Consider the following 24,811-nt stretch of genomic DNA (forward strand, 5'->3'; position numbering starts at 1 on the left):
ATCGTAGCATGTTGAAATGAGTATTCCAAAGATACCCGGATGGTCTACTATTTCCGGTTAGAATTCGAAGTGCAGATCAATGCACACTCTAACAGCTAATATTGCCCACAACCCATTGCATGAGGGAGGAGCTTTGCGGTGATGATGGTGATTTAAACCCTAGCAGTCGGATGCAGCAACGGAGATGCGCCCTCAGTTTTTAAGTGTAAGAATTCAAATGTTTAACCCTAATTAAACTTATATTTTATTGTCTCGTAATATTAATGGCTTTATGTTGTGCCAAAAAAGTACCGTGTTTATCTTGTAGGGTCCGATGAAGATAACGAGCGCCTCATTGCAGGCTACAAAACAATAAATAAAAAGGCTCTAGTACAGTGTCATGCAAGTGTCTTTTTTATGTATTTCTTTTGATGTTTCTGTCTGACTTATTTGTAGTAATACTGTGGCTGTACATATGTTAACTTTATCAGTCCAATCAAAAGAAACATGGTTACTACACTTTTACTATAGTAAAAGCATGGTTCATTTTCATCGGGGTATTTTTAAGTATTATACATAAGTATAAGATTAAGTATAAAATACGTTAAACAATAGTTACACTATAAACTTTAAATATTTTAACTCAGAAAATAAGTAGCGCTAGCTTTCGTTACACACATTTGCACATGAACGTCAGAACCAGCCGCCTCACAAACGACCTGCGTTTGGTTGATCTACGACGACGCCCTACTTCACTCCTCAATTTGGTAAACACGTTGTAAATGTATTGTGGAAAAAAGTTATATTGGATATAAGAATGATGAAATGGTAAATGTTTTGTTAACAGTCGAGGTGTGCGTAACTAGGCAACCACGTTCAAGTTCACGTTGCATGACGTCATAGAAGTATGTCCCAGAACGTGCATACTTTTTTGCTACACACTCAAAAGTATGTACTTTTTCATCACAAAAAAGTACATACTTTTAATTTAAATTTCTTTATTAGTTTTTCTGCTGGGAACACCAAGTCAACGTATAATAGCAATGATTTTATAAAATAATCGTTCCACACTGTTAATACCCCAATAAAACCCTCCCTCAAGTAAACAACCTACAGCCTCCAAAAAACCAACAAATTACATAAAAAAAAAAAAATAAAAAAAAAAAAAAAAAATAAATAAATACAATATTGATATCTTAAAACATTTTCAAAATAAAATAAATACATAATAAGGGGATGCTCAGCTTAAGTGTCTTGAGAATTAGCTAGTAAATAGTCTAAAAAGGGGCGCCACAGTTTATCAAAAGTCCTTAAAGATCCAGTCTGTGACAGTCTGATTTTTTTCCAATTTAATGCAAGTGAACACTTCTTTCAGCCATGAATCAAAAGAAGGGGGTGAGGCATGTTTCCACTTCAGGAGTATGAGACGTCTTGCTAGCAAAGTGGTAAAGGCTAGAGCTTTTTGAACCGTTACAGAAAGGTTAACTTCAACGGTCATCCCAAAGATGGCCAGAAGAGGATTTAGGTCAAGATCTATGGCAAAGGCTTCTCTCAGAATTTTGAATATTTTAGTCCAATAATCATATAATTTAGGGCATCCCCATAACATATGAATGAGATCTGCTGGTGATTGCTTGCACCTGTTACATGCATCGCTGACAGAGGGGTATATTTTAGCAAGTTTAGCATTTGTATAGTAAACCCTGTGTAAAATCTTACACTGTATCAGGCCATGTCTTGCACTTATAGATGACGTGTGTATGAGAGCAAGAATGCGCTCCCAATGTTCATCAGAGATTTCGAATCCCAAGTCTCCCTCCCATGCCGCTCTGGTCCTACTTGTAGTGGCTGGATTATTATTGTGAATCAAATTATAAATTACAGAAATACAGTGTTTTGAATGTGGTTCAAGCTTTAAGAAGTCATCCAAAGGCGATTCAGGGGGGCGATTCGGAAAGTGAGGGAATAGTTTTTGCACAAAATGCCTAACTTGAAAGAAACGAAATAAGTGGGTATTAGGTAAGTCAAATCTTTTGGAAAGATTATTAAAGGACGAGAAAACTCCACACTCATAGAGATCATCAATGGTCCTTATGCCTTTATCAAACCATATTCGAAACGCCTCATCCATATTAGAGGGTGCAAAACTGTGGTTTTTAATTATCGGAGAGAGTGTAGAAGACCTATGCAACCCAGTCTGTTTTCTAAATTGAGTCCATATCTTAACTGAGTGAGATACTACTAAATTTGAACTAATGTTGGTAGGCAATGGTAGTTGAGAGCATATAACTGAGTGCAGAGAGAGGCGCGCTGAGGACTGTTCCAGGTAGGCCCAGCAAGGGGGTTCTGAATTCAGATTGTTCCTCCAGTATACAATTTTCTGGATATTGCAGGCCCAGTAATAGTGCAAAAAATTTGGGAGTGCAAGACCTCCCTTGTTTTTAGGGAGCTCTAAAACTAATTTCTTAATTCGAGCTGGTCCATTTCCCCATAAAAAGGAAATTATTCGTATATCCAAATCCATAAAAAACTTTTTCTTAAGAAAAATTGGAATATGCTGAAATAAATACAAAAACTTGGGAAGAACAGTCATCTTGATTAGGCTTATACGCCCAGCAAGGGAAAGAGGGAGGTTAGCCCAACGTTCCATGTCAGACTCAACCTTTTTAAGTAAGGGGACAAAATTAGAAACATACAATCCAGTTAAAGATTTGGTCACAGCAATACCCAGATACTTAAATTCATCAGCCGCCCATTTGAATGGTAGAAGTGAATGTGCGAGGTTATTCGCCAAAGAATTTACAGGGAACAACTCACTCTTATGAAAATTAATCTTATACCCTGAAATTTTACCGATATGGTTTAAAATGTTCAGAATAACGGGGACAGAAGTCTCTGGATCAGAAATAAAGAGTAGAAGATCGTCTGCATATAGGGATAATTTATACTCTCTACCTAGCCGATTTATACCTTTAAAATTTACATCCTCACGAAGCCAGATAGCTAAGGGCTCAATGGCAATGGCAAAAAGCAAAGGCGACAGAGGGCAGCCCTGCCTAGTGCCCCTCTGAAGCAAAAAAGGTGGTGAAACCACACCATTAGTTAAAATAGATGCCTGTGGGGAGACATACAATAGTTTGATCCAGGAAATAAAACGATCATCAAAACCAAAGCTTTCCATTATACGAAATAGATATCCCCACTCGACTCTATCAAACGCCTTTTCCGCGTCTAGTGCCAGAACCACTTCTGGCACATCTGAACTAGGCATATTGAGGATATTGAAAAGTTTCCTTGTATTAAAGAAAGAATGTCTTCCAATCATAAAACCTGTTTGGTCATCCGAAATTATTTGGGGCAAGACTTGTTGTAAACGCAACGCTAAAATCTTAGTTAAAATTTTATAGTCCACATTCAAAAGTGAAATGGGTCTATAGCTGCTACACAGTAAAGGGTCTTTGTCTTTTTTGGCAATTAAAGTGATTGATGCTAACGACAGGGTGGGAGGCAGGCAGCCTTTAGAAAAAGACTCGTTAAACATATTCTGTAATGCAGGTGCTAGGGATGTAGAAAATGCTTTATAAAACTCCGTAGTTAACCCGTCAGGGCCTGGTGATTTGCCATTCTGTAAAAGTTTGATAGCTTCCACCACCTCAGAAACTGATATTGGGTCACCAAGGGTCTTAGCCATGCTACTATCAATGTTGGGAAAAGTGATCTTATCCAAGGGCCATTCCCCACAATCAGAACATAAGGAAAGCTCAGAAGTATAAAGGCCTGAGTAAAACTCTAGGAAAATGTTATTAATTTTATGTGGATCATGAAACACGTCTCCTTGTGGCGACCTTATTCCATTGATCAGCCTTGATGCTGCTGATGCTCTGGCTTGATGAGCTAATAATTTACCTGCCTTATCACCTAGTTCAAATAAACATTGCTTAGATTTCAGCAACTGCACTTCAGCCTTATTCGTGGTCAAAAGATCAAATTCCGTTTGTAAACGAAGGCGTTCTTTATATAGATCTTTATTTGGATCAACAGCATACTGATGATCTAAACTTTGTAGGTCCTTAAGGATTGTATCTAATTTAAGCTTGTCAGCCTTGTTATTACCAGAAGAATAAGAAATTATCATACCCCTCAAATATGCCTTAGATGTTTCCCAGAGAGTCCCTCTATTAATAATTGGCATATCGTTGACCTCAAAAAATAGGGCTATTTGCTCAGCCAAAAATTTCTTGAAATCATCATTAGCCAGAAAGAGAGAGGGGAAGCGCCACTGTTTGGGAGAATGTGTGAACTGAGAAATATTAACGTCAACAGAGGTGGGTGCATGATCCGAAATGACAATGCTGTGATATTCACAGCTCGATAGATTTGAAAGTAGTCTATTGTCTAATAGGAAAAAATCTATTCGTGAATATGACTGATGAACATGGGAGAAAAATGAATAGGCCCTATTTGTGGGAAATTTTAATCTCCAGGGATCGGACAGGCCCAATCGCCCAGCAAAGGTATTCAAAGTTTTGGCCGAGTTAGTTGATACACAAGGTCTGCTCGAGGATCGATCTAAAACAGTGTCTTGAACAAAGTTAAAATCACCCCCTATTATAATATGTCTTCTGTCAATATCAGGAATGGATGAAAAGAAATTGGATATAAACTTGTCATCATCCCAGTTAGGGGCATAAATACTTGCCATAACGATAGGCACATCTCTGAGTTTGCCAGTAATTAGGACATAACGCCCATTAGGATCGGACATAACATTAGCCAACTCGAAAGGGATACTTCTGTGAATAAGAATAGCAGCCCCTCTTGCTCGAGCACTAAAATTTGAATGATATAAATGGCCCACCCATGCTCTTTTAAGCCGTTGAATATCACTTGTCTTAAGATGGGTTTCTTGAAGAAAGAACACATCCCCCCTAAGATGTTGGAGATGAGACATAATGCGGCTAATTTTAATATTATTGTTCACCCCTTTAACATTCCATGATAAGAAACGAATACTGGAACTCTCTTTAGTCTTAGCCATTATCAATCGGCCACATGACAGTTTCAAATCTGAGCCAAACGCAAAAAAATAAAGGAGAAAAGAAACACTTCAAGGAAAATAAAATAAAACACAATAAAGCAATTTGGAAAGCCATAGCATTCAAAAAAGAAACAAAAACCCATTCCAAAATCCTAAATCCCATTCCTAACATATCAACCCAGAACCACGCAGAGAACCTGCTAAACATCAGCATCTCAATGCAATTTTTCAAAATTACAAAATTTACTATCAGATTGCACAAAGGACCCCGGCTCCACAAAAATATGTATTTTAGCCCATGAATGAAAAATAAAAATTGATCAAAATCAAACTACCAGTAAACACAAAACAACGTTGTATATGACCCTTAACAGTCAGCATAAAAGTTCTCCTGGCCAGCAGATGTACAGAAATTACGTTCTTGTCAGTCTTATGAACATCCAGGAGCAAGATGAGCGAGAAGAGCGAAAACTACGCATCTTGTATATCAAAAGAAAAAGCTACGAACTTCGGTGTCCAGATATTGTATACTAGATGATAATATAAATGAAAAAATAGAAATTAAATCCGAAACCCAGCATCGTGTGAGTAGACGCCAGTAGCGTTAGTCAGAGAAGTCAACAGCTCACGTAGCTTCTGTCGACTCGCGCCGGTGGGTTTTGATAAACTCACCAGCCTCATGAACTGACGACAACCGCCTCTTCTTACCATCCGACGTCGTGATGAAAAGTTTAGATGGGAAATGAAGAGACGGTCTCAGGCCAAGCTGGTACAGCTCCTTCATCACCACTCGATATTCGGCACGCATCTCCAAAACTTCGGGACTGTAGTCCTCATTGATGAAGACCGGATTACCGCGATACTGAAGCTTTCCTCTTAGCTTGCGGGCTTCGCGAATCACCAAATCTTTGGTCTGGAACTTGTGGAAACGAATTATCACAGACCTAGGTCTCTCTCCCGACTTTGGCTTCGCTGTGAGGGCGCGATGGGCACGATCCAAATCAGGAGGAGAGGTAAATAGGCTTGCACCAAAAATTTCCACTAAGAGTTCCGAAAAGAAAGTAGTCGGACGAGGGCCCTCAATCGTCTCAGGTAAGCCAAAGATTCGTATGTTATTTCTGCGGCTCCTCCCTTCTAGATCCACAACCTTGGCTTTGAGTTTAGCGTGTTCGTCAGTTAAAGCCGCAAACTTCGACTCTAGGGCTCCGACGCTCAGGCCGCTCGTGTCCGCATTTGCTTCAAGTGAGCAAAGTCTCTGCTCGTGGTCGTTTACCGTTGTATGTAAAATGTCGAGTCTCGATTCCAAGGTGGAAAATGCTGATTTGAATTCCGAAGACAATGCCGCCCGGTGTTCTTCCAACAGTGTCGTCAGGGTAGCAATATCTGCTAAGTTACCGCTAGTCTGTGTTTCGTCTTTCTTAACTTCGTCTTTCTTGGTGTTTTGTCTAGATTTCGAAGCCATTTTCGCCCAGAAAGTTTCAAAGTAGTAAGCTGACTGATTAAATGTTTAATCAAGTCGTTGATGGGCCAAAAAAATAAACTTTAAATTGAAAACTGTGGGAGCACGGGCGAAATGCTGCTACTCCCCACACATGTCAGCCGGAAGTCCCCAAAAGTACATACTTTTAGGTCGTAGTATAAGTAGGCGAATTGGGACTCAGCAAATCATTCACCGTCATCTTTTACCGGGGTGCGTCGCTAATATAGGAACGTGTAGGAAACAATAAACAAAACATTAGTTCCTAGGACAGGCTTTCTTACACTATTCTATTCTATTCTAAAAAAATAAAAATAAAATAATAATTAACATGTACTGCATTGGATTAAACTGAGAAGGGTCATAGCACTTGCATATTGTTGTCCTACTGTTAGTTTAGCTGCTTCTATTGTTCTCATTTGTAAATCACTTTGGATAAAAGCGTCTGCTAAATGAATAAAAGTAAATGTAAATGTAAATCTATGCTATTTTATTGTATTGCTATTTGGGCAGCTGGCCTTAGCAGGCCACTCTGGGACTGACACCCGGAATCGGGGTTCATAGCAACCAGTTTTCTAGCTTGCTATCAGGTAGTAGGCCTCTTCAGGCCTCCCTGAAGGCGAGTTCCCACATATGGGCAACTGGACAGCTAGCCTGACTGGCTATCAGGTAGTAGGCCTCACCAGGCCTCCCTGAAGGCGAGTTCCCAAGTATGGTCACTAGGAGTACCCAGCCTACTGGTTATCAGGTAGTGGTTTCCCTGCAATACTGGGTTCTGGCAGCTAGTGGCCGCTTGCTATCAGTTCAGCTGGCTTTAGCAGGCAGCTTCTGAAGGCAAGTTTGCGCCCTAGCACGATTAACCCCCTGAGGTCGGCTGTTGCGCCGGCACGATAGGCTCGTTTTTTTCCTCATCAGTGCAACAGAGACGAAAAATACTCTGTTGATTTTGATCTTACATACTTGTGTTTTACATCACTTGATCCTGTTAAGTGTGTATTATTTGTGTGTTTATTATTCAATAAAAACAAAGCTTTTTTTTTGGCTTTTTGCCAAATAAAGAAAAATAAACATGATGCGAGTTCTGCTTTCTCTCTGTCAAGTCAAGTCAAGTGTATTTGTATAGCGCTTTTCACAATACAGATTGTATCAAAGCAGCTTCACAGTATTAAATTAAAATAATACAACAAGGTTTGTTTCTAGTGGAATTTATTGATTGATAAAATAAAAATAAATAATAATCCCCAAAATATCCCCAACTGAGCAAGCCAAAGGCAACAGTGGCAAGGAACCGAAAACTCCATCAGGTGACCTAATGGAGAAAAAAAAAAAAAAACCTTGGGAGAACCCAGGCTCAGTCGGGGGCGAGTTCTCCTCTGGCATTTATGAACCAGAGGCCGGATTGTAGTTTGAACTGTAAGATTAAAAGTATTATATGAATGCCTGGCCGAAAAGATGCGTCTTTAATCTAGTTTTAAACTGGGAAAGCGAGTCTGAGCAACGAACAGTATCAGGAAGGCTATTCCAGAGTTTTGGAGCTAAATGTGAAAATGATCTCCCTCCTTTGGTTGATCTGGATATCCTACGTATGACCAAAAGCCTCGAATTTATTGATCTTAAAGAGGGCGATAGAAGATCCATTAAATAGACTGGAGCTAAGCCGTTTAGGGCTTTATAAGTCAGTAGCAATACCTTGTAAATAATACAGAACTTTATAGGTAACCAATGCAGTGATGATAAAATCGGTGTTATTTGATCATATTTTCTTGATCTAGTAAGAACTCTAGCGGCTGCATTTTGGACTAACTGTAGCTTGTTTATTGGGGATGCAGGTGAAACCAGCTAATAAAGCATTACAGTCATCTAGTCTCGAGGTCATGAATGCATGAACTAGCTTTTCTGCATCAGAAACTGATAGGATATTACGTAGCTTAGCAATGTTTCTAAGGTGGAAAAAGGCTGTTTTTGTAACATATGAAATATGATTTTCAAAAGACAGGTTACAGTCGAGTATAACACCCAGGTCTTTTACTGTAGAGGATAAAGTAACAGGACATCCTACGATGTTAAAGTTGTATTGTAAGAGGTTTTGTGGGCGGTTTTTTGAACCGATAAGTATTACCTCTGTCTTGTCTGGATTTAATAAAAGAAAATTACGCGTCATCCAATCTTTTATATCTTTAACACACTCTGTCAATTTGGATAATTCAGCGTTTTCATCCGGCCGTGATGAAATATAGATTTGAGTGTCATCAGCATAACAATAAAAACTAATTCCATGTTTCCTTATAATATTTCCAAGTGGCATCATATATACTGAGAATAATAGAGGGCCCAACACAGATCCCTGCGGCACTCCATAGTTTACTGAAGTTATGATCGATTTTTCTCCATTCAAATAGACAAAATGGTAGCGGTCTGATAAGTATGATCTGAACCAGCTTAATGCTTGTCCTTGAACACCAGTATAATTTTGTAGTTGATCTAAGGTTTGGATATACAGGTTTGGATATATATTGGAGATACAGCCTTGGTCAGAAGCTAAAAGTAAATCATTTGTGATTTTAACGAACGCAGTTTCAGTGCTATGGTGCGGCCTGAATCCAGACTGAAACTTTTCATAGATGTCATTTTCTTGCAAGAAAGAGCCCAGTTGAGCGGACACAACTTTTTCTAGTATTTTAGACATAAATGGAAGATTTGAAATGGGTCTATAATTTGCTAGATTATTATGATCTAATTGTGGTTTCTTAATGAGATGTTTTATAACTGCCAGTTTAAATGTTCTTGGAACATGACCTAAAGATAAAGACGAGTTAATAATATTGAGGAGAGGCTCTTCCACTACAGGTAACACTTCTTTCAATAGTTTAGTTGGTATAGGATCTAATAAACATGTTGTTGTTTTAGATGAAATGATAAGTTTATTTAACTCTTTTTGTTCTATAGTTGTAAAGTACTGTAATTGTTCTTGCGGGGTGATAATTGAGGCTGAATAATAAGGCGCGATTGAAGATTGAACGTTTACAATTGTGGTTCTGATGTTTTCTATTTTCTGTGGAGTGTGGAGAAGACGCGTTCAGCCGTGATCCACGGACGTAACCTATAGGAGTATCCAGCGTTGGATCACTAATAGGCTTGAGACGCGTCTGCTCACAGACCAATATAAAACAAACACTAGGAACATAAAAAAACGGAGGGGGGGAATAAATCTCGCGTCTTCCCAGACACAACCTTTTATATACGGTCTTTGGACACAACACATTTGGATTGTTTGTCAGATTTTACAGAGTTCAAACTACATTCTTAGAAAGAAAATCAACATGGCCAAACGAAGATTCACTGCAGAGCAAGCTACTGAAATGATGTTGAAACAAAGACTGATGTGCAAATACAGTGCACAGTGCCATCTAGAGGTTGTTTTTGGATGTGTTTGGTAAATTGACAGAAATTAAAAGAAAATGTGAAGGGAACATAAATGTTCATTTTGAACTGAATAATCAGTTTTTCAAAAAAACGTATGGTGACTAGTCACAGAAATGTAAATAATTATTTTGTTTCTTTATATTTTTTCACAAAATGTATTACAGCCTTTGAGGAATCAATATTTAATGTAAGATTCCTTATTCATTATGGTTTACTCTTTTTATTTAATAAAAAACTAAAGATTTGAACTTCCGTTTTTGTATTTTTTGGTGATATATCACATCAGAACTCATACAAGTTTCTCAAGAAGTGTATTGTCAATGCATCCACCTTGTAGCTGAGAGTCTATAGAATTCAGAAATATGACTCTCTTCTCTCTGCTATGATAATTGACCCTTCCAGAAGCCAAAATATCAACATAGTGCCAGGCGGACTTAAAACCCCTTAGACCTTGAAGGGTTAAAGAGAAAATCAAGAATTATAAATCAAATCGATAGAGCTCCAAAGACAACAACGTGTTCAGATGCGACGCATGCGCAATATGTGAGTGTCAGTGTAGTCCATTCTGAAACGCGTCCGAAAATGAACTGTAACTCAGCGAATTCTCAGTCAAACAGGCATACAGACACACAGGCATGAAGCTTGAATTCTCTTCTTTTAAATGAAGTAATTTTTATATAAAAAATATATTCTCAGTTTATGTAATATGTGTGAAAAGAGAGAGATGCCAGTCGTTCTCATGTCAGCTCATTAAGTTTTAATGTGACTCAGCCCACGGAGAGCGCGCGCTATTCAAACGCAAATAATCTGAGGTGATCCAGGCAAACCCGTGAACGCCCACATCAGCTGGATAACACACACAGCGAGTTTACTTTCAGACTCATGTACTTTACGACGCTGTGAGGAATAATACTATCTTGATGATAATCCTGGAAAATTTACCTCAGAAGTGCTGGAAGTTTCATTTCGAGGAGCAAAGGGATTCGGCTGAGGAATAGGTCAGTTCTATGTCTGCTTTGTTCTAATCGCAAGTGTCTGTACACGCTGAATGAATGAACGCACAGATGTGTGCTGTTATGTAGCTACAGCTGGCAAAAAGACTGTTTAAATATGAATCGCATTTCTATGTATGAATAAATGAACGCACAGATGCGCGCTGTTGTGTAGCTACTACAGCTGGCAAAAATACTGTTTAAAAATGAATCACGTTTCTGTGTGTGAATGAATGAACAGCTTTTACCAAAATCTATTGCTATACTGAGATGAGTAAAAATTGGATAGATTATAAAGTTTTTATTGCAAAATACTGCCACACCAAATAAGCTTATAATGTTGCCAATTTCTGCTCATATGAGTTGAATTACGTATGATAAAATGTATACTTTAGTTTTTACAAAGAAAGATTACACTGGAAATATTGTTACAATTTTAATTGTTGTTGTAATTGTATAACCTTTTTAATAAAATAGCAAAAAAAAAAAAAAAAAAAAAAAAAATATATATATATATATATATATATATATATATATATAGCCTATATAAGCCTTCTCTTTAATATAAGCCTTCAATATAAGCCTTCTCTTTTAATAATTTTATTATGCTTTATTAGTGACACATTTGGGTAGAGAATATATTCCAAATCTGAAAATACAGTATGAGAACAATTAACTGCACAATTACTAGAAATGTTTACCTTGGATATTATACAATTTGCAAGCACAATTTGTGGAAAAAACAACAACAGCTGTGAACCAATTATATATATATATTGTCCTTGCATTCTTTCTTGTGGCTCAGTCACACACCTGAATGAAAGGCTCATTATGTATGCAGCCTCATTATGCGGGGGTCCATTGTCTCCTCAGGTGTGAATCACGCCCACCCACATATTGCCTTTCCAAACAAAAAGTGTCGTACAAAATTTAAATCAAGGCGACAAAATGCATTATTCAGAAGTCTTATTGACACATATTTAGTATGTGTTTTGTGGCCTTATTTCAGACATTTTCATTTTTTGTTTTTTCAATAACCATGCATAAACATTTTCTCAAAAATACAAACATGTACATACATGTTGCTCACATATTATGGTAGCCCTGTTTGTGCTAAATAGAGTGTAATTACACCTTTGCCATTAATATGTTTATAAGCAACTGAAAAAAGCACAAATGTAAGAGCATGTCAGAACATCTCAAGGACCCCAAAATCACCTTAGACCCCAGAGGGTTAAAGTGTTCACTTTCTGCTACTGGTTCCCTCTCGGAATCTCTTTTTTTAGCCTACAGCCTGGTTTGCCTTCCAGACAGGCCATGTGCTCCCCTCACTGAGGGTCACTATGAGTACTCGGCCTCCTAAGTCTGGTCATATGGTCGTGGGCCTCTCATGAGGCCTCCCAGTTAGATCAGTCTTTAGGCCTTTTCAGGCCTCCTCAGTGCTTTGAAACACAAGCACTGAATAGATCTATGGATCGAGCAGAGAAACTCTCCTCACTGGCAAGGGTTGTAAGCGCTATGCTGAGTCATGCTCTCCTGGATACCCCATCTCTGAGATCCGAGCCGAGTGGTTTACTGTAAGCTTTGCAGTCCCTCGAGTTGGATGCCTTATCTAAAGGCAAGTGTCCAGAGGCTCTGTCTTTGGACAGACAGGAAGTTGGCCAGAATGAAGTCAGCGGCTGTCGCCGGTCAATATGATTGCCGTGATTTGATAGTGATTTCAGACACCTGTCACGCCTGAGGTGTTCCCCAAAGTGTCATCGATGCAGTGTCTCGTTCCCTGTTCTCAGGGAACAGAGGTTACAGTTGTAACCTAGACGTTTTTTGTGAACATTTGGTGAACATTAATGCAACCTTGTAGATTCTCTTGACATTCCCATTGACATCAAAAAACTAAAACAAAAAACAATCAGATATAGTTTTTAATTTATTAAAATATATTTGCATAAATGCATTTCAGTAAGTTTTAGTTATGTATATTCCCTCATACTTTTTAGCCATTTTACATATATGTTCAAATTAAATGATCATTTATTTACATTATATATTACTTAAAATATATATAAATTTTGCTTTTACCAATAATGTTTTAAGATTAGAAATATATTTGGTAACACTTTATTTTAAGGTTAAGTAGTTACATGTAACTACATGTACTTAATATAGTAACAGTAGATTATGCATAATTACAAGTAACTAACCCTAACTCAATTCTAAATGTAATTAGGTTATCCCTGTACCTGCAACCACTCACAGTGGATTGGGACCGAATTCTAATGCAAGTGGACCAACATTGTATCTAAACATAATTAAAACTACCCCTTACAGGGGATTGGGCAATAGGTGGACCCTAAGGGAAATAGCCCGAGGATAGGTTTAACTCCATATTGGGTATGGTACATTAGATTTTGATGCTATGGAAAGAGGGATTAAATACAAGAGAACCAGGAGAATGGTTTGTTGAAAGAAAAAGAGGGGAGAGGTAAAATCAGCGGAAAGAGTGGATCAGCCTCATCAAAAACATGCGGAAAAATCGGTCTAGGATTTCCGGCTTGCAAAATGGAATCTGAGTGAGCCAGGTACAGCCAGGAGCTGGGTCCTGAAATGGGAAGCCTACTCAAATTAGAGTGATAATTAGGGATAAGAGTAAGGATGGTGAAATAGGATCTAAGGGCTAGTTCATAGAATGGGTGTAAGAAAGGAGGACGTTCTCTTGGGAGTATGATGCCTGGCCAGTATTATCGAACCGTGACTCCTTGGGTTATGGTTTGGTTCGCTGATCCAGAATAAATTCAGATTGAAGATTTCGTACTCCTGAGTTGGGTTGGAAGAAGAAAGCAGATCATTAGTTGGATTATCATTATCCTCTGTTATCAGTGCTAAGAGTAGTAACGGAAATTGTAGGAGTCCAGAGACTAGGTCTAGAATGGGTTTGGAGAAAGAGGATTATCGAACTATGACTCTATGAGTGTGATGTAATTACAAGAGAATGATACTAAAAGAGGTTTCTGTTATATATCACTAAAATGGATAGGAATTAATGTTTCGAGAGCATGGTTTTTCTACAATTTATGGGAGACAGAGAAAGAACCAGGGCCCAGATTCCTGCAGCAAGTAGCTGGCTAGGAGCAATGGTGTTACCGGCAGCCCCGGCACCTACAAAAGGGTGGCAGTTGAATGGTAGTGCCAGGAGGTGGGTGTACGAGAGCCTTGACATTTTAAAGAGAAACTACATCTCGGTCAAGGAGGAGATGCTGCTACGGTTAACAGGGATGAATCTGGAGGAGGGCGAGTAAACAAAAGAGACTCAGAGGAGGCCGTACGAGAACATGGTCAACAGGAGCAAGTAATTCATCTTCCAAGTTTTAGGTGCATGGATAAATACATGGTCATTTTGTAAACTTTACAGGGAAGGTATGTGTCTATTGTACTTGTAGAGAGACCAATCGTTAGGGGTAACCGAGACCTTGGCACAAGGTGGGGCCGGGGAAGTTTTGATCATCAAGGATGGACTGGACAGAAGGAATAGAGCACAGGGGGATAGAGAGGAACAAAGCGGCCGACAGGAGCAAGTAATTAATCTACTTAATCCTATGAGAGTATAGCTTTACAGCATCTAATTAAATCCAGGGTCTGGGTAACAGCTTCATTGAAAGGTTGTGTCTGTTTTTCAATTAGAGAGATCAGTTGCCAGAGGTAACTGTGGTTCTGGACGAGGAGGTCTGGGTCACGAGGGAGGAAGTTGTTGGAAGCGGGGTGGCACAGGGAGATGGAGAGGAACAAGAGGAGGAAGAGAAGATCCGTGGGACCACTTGGATCCTCCGACCCAGCAGACCAGTATTGGTGCTGGGGGGCGAGACTACCGGTTGTGTGGGATGAAAGGGTCCAAGTGGTATGCTACCCAGGGGCACGCGATGACATTCTAAGGAAAAGGACCCCAACACATGACAGGGTATTCCGAAAGCCCAAGTTTATGTTCCAATGGTTAATTTTTTTAATTGTCACATGCCCGGGAAACAGAGGATGATCCGAGGGTAATAAATGAGCACATTAATAACACGGATACACGGAGCTCATTAATAACATGCATTTGAAGTTATCATCATCTACAGTGCATAATATCATCCAAAGATTCAGAGAATCTGGAACAATCTCTGTGCGTAAGGGTCAAGGCCGGAAAACCATACTGGATGCCTGTGATCTTCGGGTCCTTAGACGGCACTGCATCACATACAGGAATGCTACTGTAATGGAAATCACAACATGGGCTCAGGAATACTTCCAGAAAACATTGTCGGTGAACACAATCCACCGTGCCATTTGCCGTTGCCAGCTAAAACTTTATGGGTCAAAAAAGAAGCCATATCTAAACAGGATCCAGAAGCGCAGGCATTTTCTCTGGGCCAAGGCTCATTTAAAATGGACTGTGGCAAAGTGAAAAACTGTTCTGTGGTCAGACGAATCAAAATTTGAAGTTCTTTTTGGAAATCTGGGACACCATGTCATCCGGACTAAAGAGGACAAGGACAACCCAAGTTGTTATCAGGGCTCAGTTCAGAAGCCTGCATCTCTGATGGTATGGGGTTGCATGAGAGCATGTGGCATGGGCAGCTTACACATCTGGAAAGGCACCATCAATGCTGAAAGGTATATCCAAGTTCTAGAACAACATATGCTCCCATCCAGACGTCGTCTCTTTCAGGGAAGACCTTGCATTTTCCAACATGACAATGCCAGACCACATACTGCATCAATTACAATATCATGGCTGCGTAGAAGAAGGATCCGGGTACTGAAATGGCCAGCCTGCAGTCCAGATCTTTCACACATAGAAACATTTGGTGCATCATAAAGAGGAAGATGCGGCAAAAAAGACCTAAGACAGTTGAGCAACTAGAAGCCTGTATTAGACAAGAATGGGACAACATTCCTATTCTTAAACTTGAGCAACTTGTCTCCTCAGTCCCCAGACGTTTGCAGACTGTTATAAAAAGAAGAGGGGATGCCACACAGTGGTAAACATGGCCTTGTCCCAACTTTTTTGAGATGTGTTGATGCCATGAAATTTAAAATCAACTTATTTTTCCCTTAAAATTATAAATTTTCTCAGTTTAAACATTTGATATGTCATCTATGTTGTATTCTGAATAAAATATTCAAATTTGAAACTTCCACATCATTGCATTCTGTTTTTATTCACAATTTGTACAGTGTCCCAACTTTTTCTGATTTGGGGTTGTACATAAACCTATCCCTTGCAGGGGGTTGGAACTCAATTCCAGCACAATGGGGCTATCCCTTACCTGAAGTAAGCGCTAAAACCTACTCCTCACAGGGGATTGGGACCACATTCTAATGCAATTGGACTAACGTTGTATCTTAAACTACATCTTACAGGGGATTGGGCCATAGGCCATAAGGAATAGCCAGAGGATAGTTTTAACTCCATATTGGGGAGCGGTACATTAGGTTTTGATGCATATGGCACACTTTTCTGGCCAAGAAAAGCTGCGATAGAGTCCAGACCTTCTGCCGTTAGTCTGAAGGTCTGGCGACGCGAGACTATGGTTACAACTGAAATCGTTACAAAATACAGTGAGGAAAATAAGTATTTGAACACCCTGCTATTTTGCAAGTTCTCCCACTTAGAAATCATGGAGGGGTCTGAAATTGTCATCGTAGGTGCATGTCCACTGTGAGAGACATAATCTGAAAAAAAAAATCCAGAAATCACAATGTATGATTTTTTAACTATTTATTTGTATGATACAGCTGCAAATAAGTATTTGAACACCTGAGAAAATCAATGTTAATATTTGTTTGCAATTACAGAGGTCAAACGTTTCCTGTAGTTTTTCACCAGGTTTGCACACACTGCAGGAGGGATTTTGGCCCACTCCTCCACACAGATCTTCTCTAGATCAGTCAGGTTTCTGGGCTGTCGCTGAGAAACACAGAGTTTGAGCTCCCTCCAAAGATTCTCTATTGGGTTTAGGTCTGGAGACTGGCTAGGCCACGCCAGAACCTTGATATGCTTCTTACAGAGCCACTCCTTGGTTATCCTGGCTGTGTGCTTCGGGTCATTGTCATGTTGGAAGACCCAGCCTCGACCTATCTTCAATGCTCTAACTGAGGGAAGGAGTTTGTTCCCCAAAATCTCGCAATACATGGCCCCGGTCATCCTCTCCTTAATACAGTGCATGATGCTACCACCCCCATGCTTCACAGTAGGGATGGTGTTCTTGGGATGGTACTCATCATTCTTCTTCCTCCAAACATGTTTAGTGGAATTATGACCAAAAAGTTCTATTTTGGTCTCATCTGACCACATGACTTTCTCCCATGACTCCTCTGGATCATCCAAATGGTCATTGGCAAACTTAAGACGGGCCTTGACATGTGCTGGTTTAAGCAGGGGAATCTTCCGTGCCATGCATAATTTCAAACCATGACGTCTTAGTGTATTACCAACAGTAGCCTTGGAAACGGTGGTCCCATCTCTTTTCAGGTCATTGACCAGCTCCTCCCGTGTAGTTCTGGGCTGATTTCTCACCTTTCTTAGGATCATTGAGACCCCACGAGGTGAGATCTTGCATGGAGCCCCAGTCCGAGGGAGAGTGACAGTCATGTTTAGCTTCTTCCATTAGGTGTCTTTATGCAGCTAACGACCTCAAACAGGTGCATCTAATTTAGGATAATAAATGGAGTGGAGGTGGACATTTTAAAGGCAGACTAACAGGTCTTTGAGGGTCAGAATTCTAGCTGATAGACAGGTGTTCAAATACTTATTTGCAGCTGTATCATACAAATAAATAGTTACAGTTTTTTACAATCACTTTGCTACTATTTTCAGAACCTTGATCTCATTTTTCAAAACTCTAGACACAAAACTCAAAACGGTTATCACTTGTAACACAGGCTATCTAATGTTCAAAACATTGCATTGTGTATTCACATCTTTAAAGAAATCTTGCACTTGCACAATCATTGGTTCAAAAAACTAATTTACTGTGAAATACCGTTGAGACATAACTATAGATCACCCACACACAAGCAACTGATAGTTTCATTGTGTCATTGTTCGTACAATCATTAAATATTGTAGAACAAAATAGGTGATACAGGTTTCATTATGGCACTACATGTACAGTAAATACATCTCTGTAAAGGCACTGCAGTAGTAGAGAGAATACTACAGTGGAATCATTGAACAAAGTTTGTAATATATTGATGCAAAACACTACAGTACAATCACAACATAGGTTTATTTGAATCAAAGCAAAAAATAATTAGCTATGAAATAGAAAAGAAAAGACAGTACTGTAAAACATCAAATGCAGTGTTCCTCAACTTGCTTGCTTGTACTGTAAGAAACAGAACAGGAGTGATGATCTATACAGTGCAGTGCTGTCAATACTGTACATAGTCTGAAAAGGTAGTACAGTGTTTGGGACCATAGACACAGTGTCTGATGAAGCAGTATGATCAAATATTAGGCTACATCCATGGATATTGTAGTCTAATTGGTTCATGCTCCATGCTAATTGGTGACAATGAATATCGTTATCTTGAAACTTTCATGATTTAGTAAACATGGAAGATTGTTTGTCTGTTTCCATACAACTATGCATTCAGAGTAATGCAATAGTTTCTTATCATTTTGAGCAGTTGTATCAATTGATAGTTAGATCAATGTAAGGAAATGAATAGACACTCATTTGAAATGTAATGTGTGAATTGCCTTTTGAAATAGTAGTACTTTGATGTTAAGTTGTGTCATATTGAACAGGTGATTTTTGTTGAATGAACAAATGATCTAAGTTTTATGTGTATTGTATCCAAGCAATTGAGAAAAGGGTTAGAGTTTTGAAAAATGTGCATTTTGATCATTGGTTGTGAGTTTTGTGTCTAGAGTTGTGAAAAATGACATCAAGGTTCTGAAAATAGTAACAAAGTGATTGTAAAAAACTGTAAAAAATCATATATTGTGATTTCTGGATTTTTTTTTTTTTTTATGTCTCTCACAGTGGACATGCACCTACGATGACAATTTCAGACCCCTCCATGATTTCCAAGTGGGAGAACTTTCAAAATAGCAGGGTGTTCAAATACTTATTTTCCTCACTGTAGATGCATGGGATGCTAAAATCATATACCATTACAGTTTTTTTCAGTTGCTTAAGCACAATTTTGAAAACAGGGCCCGGTTTGTCAAAACACTACACACAATTAACACAACCCTACACCAAAGTAGCACAACACTTTAGATCATTTGCAAAATGGAACATTTTTGTCAAAACTATACACAAATTTATAAAAACAATATTTTGTTACCAGACGAAACACACACATTTCATATGACTTCAATCTTTTTGAACCAGTTACACACTGCTGTTGCTAACCTAAAACACGTTTAGCAAGTCTAATTCTCAGTGATTAGAGTACTGTAAATGAAGTACACAGAAAGTGCAACTATACAATAGTTCACCAAACACTACACAAGACCAATGCTGCAGACTGAGGAAAATATCATTTATTTCTCTCCATATACCCAAATCAGTCAACATGTCAACATGGAGAATCACAACAAAACATGTCCCAGTTTTCATGTTACAACAGTAGTGTGCATAACACTGTTAGCTCAGCAAACAACAGACAAATGTAAAATACTGTATCCAGTACAGGTTAAAATTACAGTAAACAACAACAACCAAAAAATAATCTAAAAAAAAGACAATATTGTACAGAAAATACTACAGTAAACATAATATACATGATCTCTTCGCCTAGCTGGATCTGGCCAGAGAATTTCATCAACATCACAAGCAATATCCTCATTAGCAAGACAACGCGGGAAGAACCGTCTTGAATGTCGATTCTATCCTTGCACAGCTGCGGAGTCGACTTTATGTATTTTATATACTTACAGTAAAGTGAAGAATAAGACGACACAGACACGAGAGTCACGAAAGTGTCGAGAGACACGTGTCTGTGTCGTCTTATTCTTCACTTTAAGTATATAAAATACATAACAAAGTTATTGATAACAGTGTATTGCATCTGGTGCATTTCATTACGGAGGTGAACCCCATGCTGTGAAATGGCAGCGCAAAGGGTGATGTTACCCCCATGTTGCCCAGGGACATTGATTATATTTTATATATTTTATCACATTTTATAGTGCTTAAACCTGATTGGTGTGTCTACAATTTTGCAATCATGTGTTTGTGTACCTGATGGCTGTGTTTAACAGATTGGCTCAAAGGTGTGGTAATTTGACAGTCAGTGCTTTGGAATTGCAAGGAAGTGACATTATGATATACTTCTGTGTCTGATGTATACAAGTGTGTTAAGTGTTTTGCAAATCACTGTGTGTAATGTTTTGCAAATAGTGTGAAGCTGACAATGTGCTTCCAGTTGTGCAAATCTAGCCTTGTGTTTTGCTCCTTGAGTGTAAGGTTTTGCTAATTGTGGGAAAAGTTTAATTTTAGTGTGTAAGCAATTGAAAAAAACTGTAATTGTACCTAGCATGTATGTAAAAATTACCAGAGAGAGAGAGAGAGAAGAAGAAGAAGAAGAAGAAGAAGAAGAAGAAGAAGAAGAAGAAGAGCAACAGTTACAGTTACAATCTTTCCATCTTACAATATGATTGTGTGCATATAGCACCAATGCATCTGTGTGTGTGTGTGTGTGTGTGTGTGTGTGTGTGTGTGTGTGTGTGTGTGTGTGTGTGTGTGTGTGTGTGTGTGTGTGTGTGTGTGTGTGTGTGTGTGTGTGTGTGTGTGACCATTGTGATAGACATTAAAATTTAAACAATCCCTGTGTTCTACAGCTCTGAACGATCTTCAAATTAACTTTGAATATTATTACTTGACACTATTAAGATTATAACAGATGCAAGTTGATCAGGCTACCATGAATATAAATTAGCATATAAAGGTAATTATCCCATTTCTATCCCTTACCCATTCACTTTCCCCTACCCCTCTGTTTTGCGCATTCACATGAAGGGGTTGGGGAAGGGGTATACAATAGAATTGGGATTGAGGCTTACTGTCTACTCTAGTCGGTTATCCATGCTTGTTACGCTTTATAAGCTCAATCAGACTAAAGGTCCTTGCACACTGAGTCAGAAATTTTCGTATGCGTTTTTTGTATTCATCATCTTAAAAATTCGTCACACACAGAAACCTTGCACACTGAGTCCGATGCATATTAATTAATCTGTTGCAGAAAAAAGTCGCAAAACAATACAAAATGAACTTGTGAAATGAGGTCGTATTCATTTTTTTCTGGAGCTGATGTAGTCTCTACCTCAGGATGGGCATCCCAAGATAAAACAGAGATAAAAATCTTCATTGTGATTGGTTGATCAGGAACCAATAGTGACCAGGGGCCTCATTTATAAAACTTTGCGTAGGATTTGCGTCAGAAGTGGCGTACGGATGAAACATAGGACGTGCGTACGCACAGAAATATTCGGATTTATAAAACCGTGCGCACGCACATCCTACGCAGTTTTCCTTTAATAAATCACAATCAATTCTAAATGTAGCGCAGCTTTTGCGGCTTCATGTCACGCCCATAGTTGCCCATAAATAGACCGTGAAACGCCCACAAGTTAATATTCATCGATTGCGAAATCATGGCAAACACAGAGGAAAACCAAGAAACGTAACTTCACTCACGCGCAAGCGTGAAGCGCATGATCAGCCATTGTGCGTCATTACGTATTGTGATGGCATCGTGGCTTTTTATTACCATCCATTTGATTGCATCTGACAAGCTACAGATGTGTTATGAGGATGAATTGCATAATGCTAATATTATTGCAGAACATATTTATATCTTTTTGCAAATATGTGTTAAATTGCATTTCTGTTGTAATCTTCGTTTGATTTTGTTTGTTTTACACTGCAGATCGATCAAACGGGTGTTTGTGTAGACTGTTAATTGTAAGACTTGCTTTGTGAAATCTTCATGTTATTTATGAGAGGCAGTATTGCCATTTCTTTTACACAACGATCTACAGTTTCACACACTTTCACGTGTTTCTTCCATCTGCCGACGGTGTCGCCATTTCTCATTTCACCCGTTTTTGTGCGTACGCCTGGGTCAGAGCTTGCGTGAAGGACCGCACATTTTCCCGTCAAGTTTGCTTTTTAATAAATGCCGATTATTGCGTAGAGAGCGGCGTACGCCTTCTTTTGAGGCCAGGTCAGAATACTTTACTAATCTTGTAACTCAGAATAAGAATAATTCTAAAGTCCTGTTTGATACAATATCTAAGATCGTCTCTCCCCTTGCTCCCCAAGTGCCTGTACACTCAAAGAGTGATTGCAATAGGTTTTTAAATGCTTTTGTAAACAAGGTGCAAGATATTAGAAATACTATAATTCCATCTCTTGATGTCATTTCATGTGGGTCAGCTGCCTCATACACTTGGGATACTTTTTCTCCAATCAATCTAGATGATATTAAGAGCATATTAAGTAAAATGAAACCATCTTCTAGCCCGCTCGATGTAGTGCCGACTTCGTTGTTATTAAATGTGTTTGATTTACTTGGACCATTTGTTGTTAAAATGATTAACCTTTCCCTTTTAAGTGGATCTGTTCCTAGTCATTTTAAACAAGCAGTTGTCAGCCCTTTACTAAAGAAACCTAATTTGGATTTTTCTGTGCCAACTAACTACAGGCCGATATCTAAATTGCCTTTTTTATCAAAAATTCTTGAGAGAGTGGTCGCTGGCCAGCTGACTACATTTCTTAATGGGAAAAATATACTTGATAAATTTCAGTCAGGTTTCCGGAAATGCCATTCAACTGAGACGGCACTTCTTAAAGTTTCAAATGACATTATGATGGCTGCTGACTCAAGACAGTACACAGTGCTGATTTTACTTGACTTATCTTCTGCGTTTGATACATTAGACCATACGGTCCTGTTAAATCGATTACACAATGAAATGGGTTTTTCTGGTGTTGTTTTTAGATGGTTTACCTCTTACCTGAGCGACAGATCTTTCTGTGTGTCTGTTAATAACATTTTGTCAGATATGACCCCTCTGTCATACGGAGTTCCTCAGGGTTCAGTTTTAGGTCCTCTTTTGTTTTTATTATATATGAGCCCGCTTGGTGAAATAATCAGAAACTTTAATAATGTGTCTTATCACTTTTATGCTGATGACATTCAGTTGTACGTTTCTTTTAATGATTCTGAGTTTGGAAAATTAACGGATTTACTGGAATGTCTGTCGTGCATTAAGTCTTGGTTATATAACAATTTTCTACAACTGAATACAAAAAAGACTGAAACTATGATCATCGCTCCAGAACAAAAAATATCTCAAATTAAACAACACCTCTGTTCTTTAGACTCGTCTTTCCAGACGAGCCTGAGAAACCTTGGTGTTTTGTTTGACCAATCGATGTCCCTGGATGGTCATTCTAGACAGCTGGTCAGAAGCTGTTTTTATCATTTGAGAAATATCTCTAAATTAAGAAAAATACTGCCCAAAACTAACATGGAGATGATCGTTCATGCTTTTATTTCTTCACGGTTAGATTATTGTAATTCTCTTTTTACTTGTTTTAACAATTGTTCTTTGAACCGTCTCCAACTGGTTCAAAATGCCGCAGCCAGGCTTTTAACAGGAACAAACAGAAGGGCACACATTACTCCGATTTTATTTTCTCTCCACTGGCTTCCGGTAAAATACAGAATTGATTATAAAATTTTAATTTTAACTTTTAAAGCACTACATGGACAGACGCCTCAATATATCACTGACATGTTGACCCCTTACTCTTCGTCTCGTATTCTTCGCTCCTCAGGTCAAAATCTCCTGATGGTACCTAAAACCCGCCTTAAAACTCGGGGAGATCGCTCTTTCCAGGCGACTGCTCCAAAAATGTGGAATGCCTTGCCCTTGTCATTGCGTGTGGCCGATTCTATTGTTTCTTTTAAAAAACAGCTGAAGACATTACTATTTAGACAAGCTTTTAGTTGATTGTGTTTTTTATGTTTTATGTTTTTTGTTTATATGATGCTTTTTAAATTGTATACTGCTACTTGTAAAGCACTCTGTGATTCTTTCTGTGATGGGTGCTATATAAATAAAGTTTACTTACTTACTTACTTACTTTTGTGCGTACGCAACGTTTATAAATGAGGCCCCAGGCATTACTCATATTATAAAAGCATTACATTTTATTGGTTTAAACAAAAACACACACACACACAAAGTGATTTCCATTCCAATGGATGCAAAGGGGATATGGAGTCTAAAGAGCATATTGCACTATGGAATTAATTATATCAGACAAAATAACCTGACATAGCTTAAGTAATGTTTAGTAAGGTTTTTCATTACTAAGTATGATAAAGTAACTAAACAACATCTTATATCAATCACAAGATATGTCTCTTTAAAAGTTGTCCATTCTGTTTTTTAGCCCCTGCCTCCACAACCTGTTTCTAAAGTGGGTAAGCCTATGTTGGACACAGATGACCATCAGAGAGAGACAGGTCTGTGAAATTTCTGAATTTTCAAATTTTGTCAGTTTTTTTAATTAATGCAAGACAAGAGGACAAAGAAACTGGAAATTTATATAACTCAAATTATAGAATGTTGTATGTGTTTGTTTAGAAAGTGCAGTGAATGTTTATTGATGGTGATGCTTACATCAGGAACTGTTTTTTATTTGGTTATCCCTGGCTTTGGCATATCATTTTAAAAATTGTGGAATCTATAATATGTGACCAACAAATGTCATTTTAGCTCACAAAATATGATGCTGAAATAGGCATGCAGGCAAAAATATCTTCCAAAAGATTGCAATAAAAATGCTGCAGTGCCATCTTGTGGACATTGCAATAGTTTTATCATATGTTTCAAAA

General features: G+C 38.5%; 1 protein-coding gene across 4 annotated transcripts in view; it reads left to right on the forward strand.

Moving 5' to 3' along the window:
• Positions 1–24,811, forward strand: part of col18a1b (collagen type XVIII alpha 1 chain b) — a 164,203-nt gene that overhangs the window by 78,477 nt on the left and 60,915 nt on the right. For all 4 annotated transcript variants that reach the window (XM_081380997.1, XM_081380994.1, XM_081380996.1 and 1 more), the window contains exon 5: positions 24,367–24,439. In XM_081380997.1, coding sequence (XP_081237123.1) covers positions 24,367–24,439 — 73 coding nt within the window. The remainder of the gene's footprint in view (positions 1–24,366; positions 24,440–24,811) is intronic.

The sequence above is a fragment of the Scardinius erythrophthalmus genome, assembly GCF_964197995.2.
Source record: "Scardinius erythrophthalmus genome assembly, chromosome: 12".
Lineage (NCBI taxonomy): Eukaryota > Metazoa > Chordata > Actinopteri > Cypriniformes > Leuciscidae > Scardinius > Scardinius erythrophthalmus.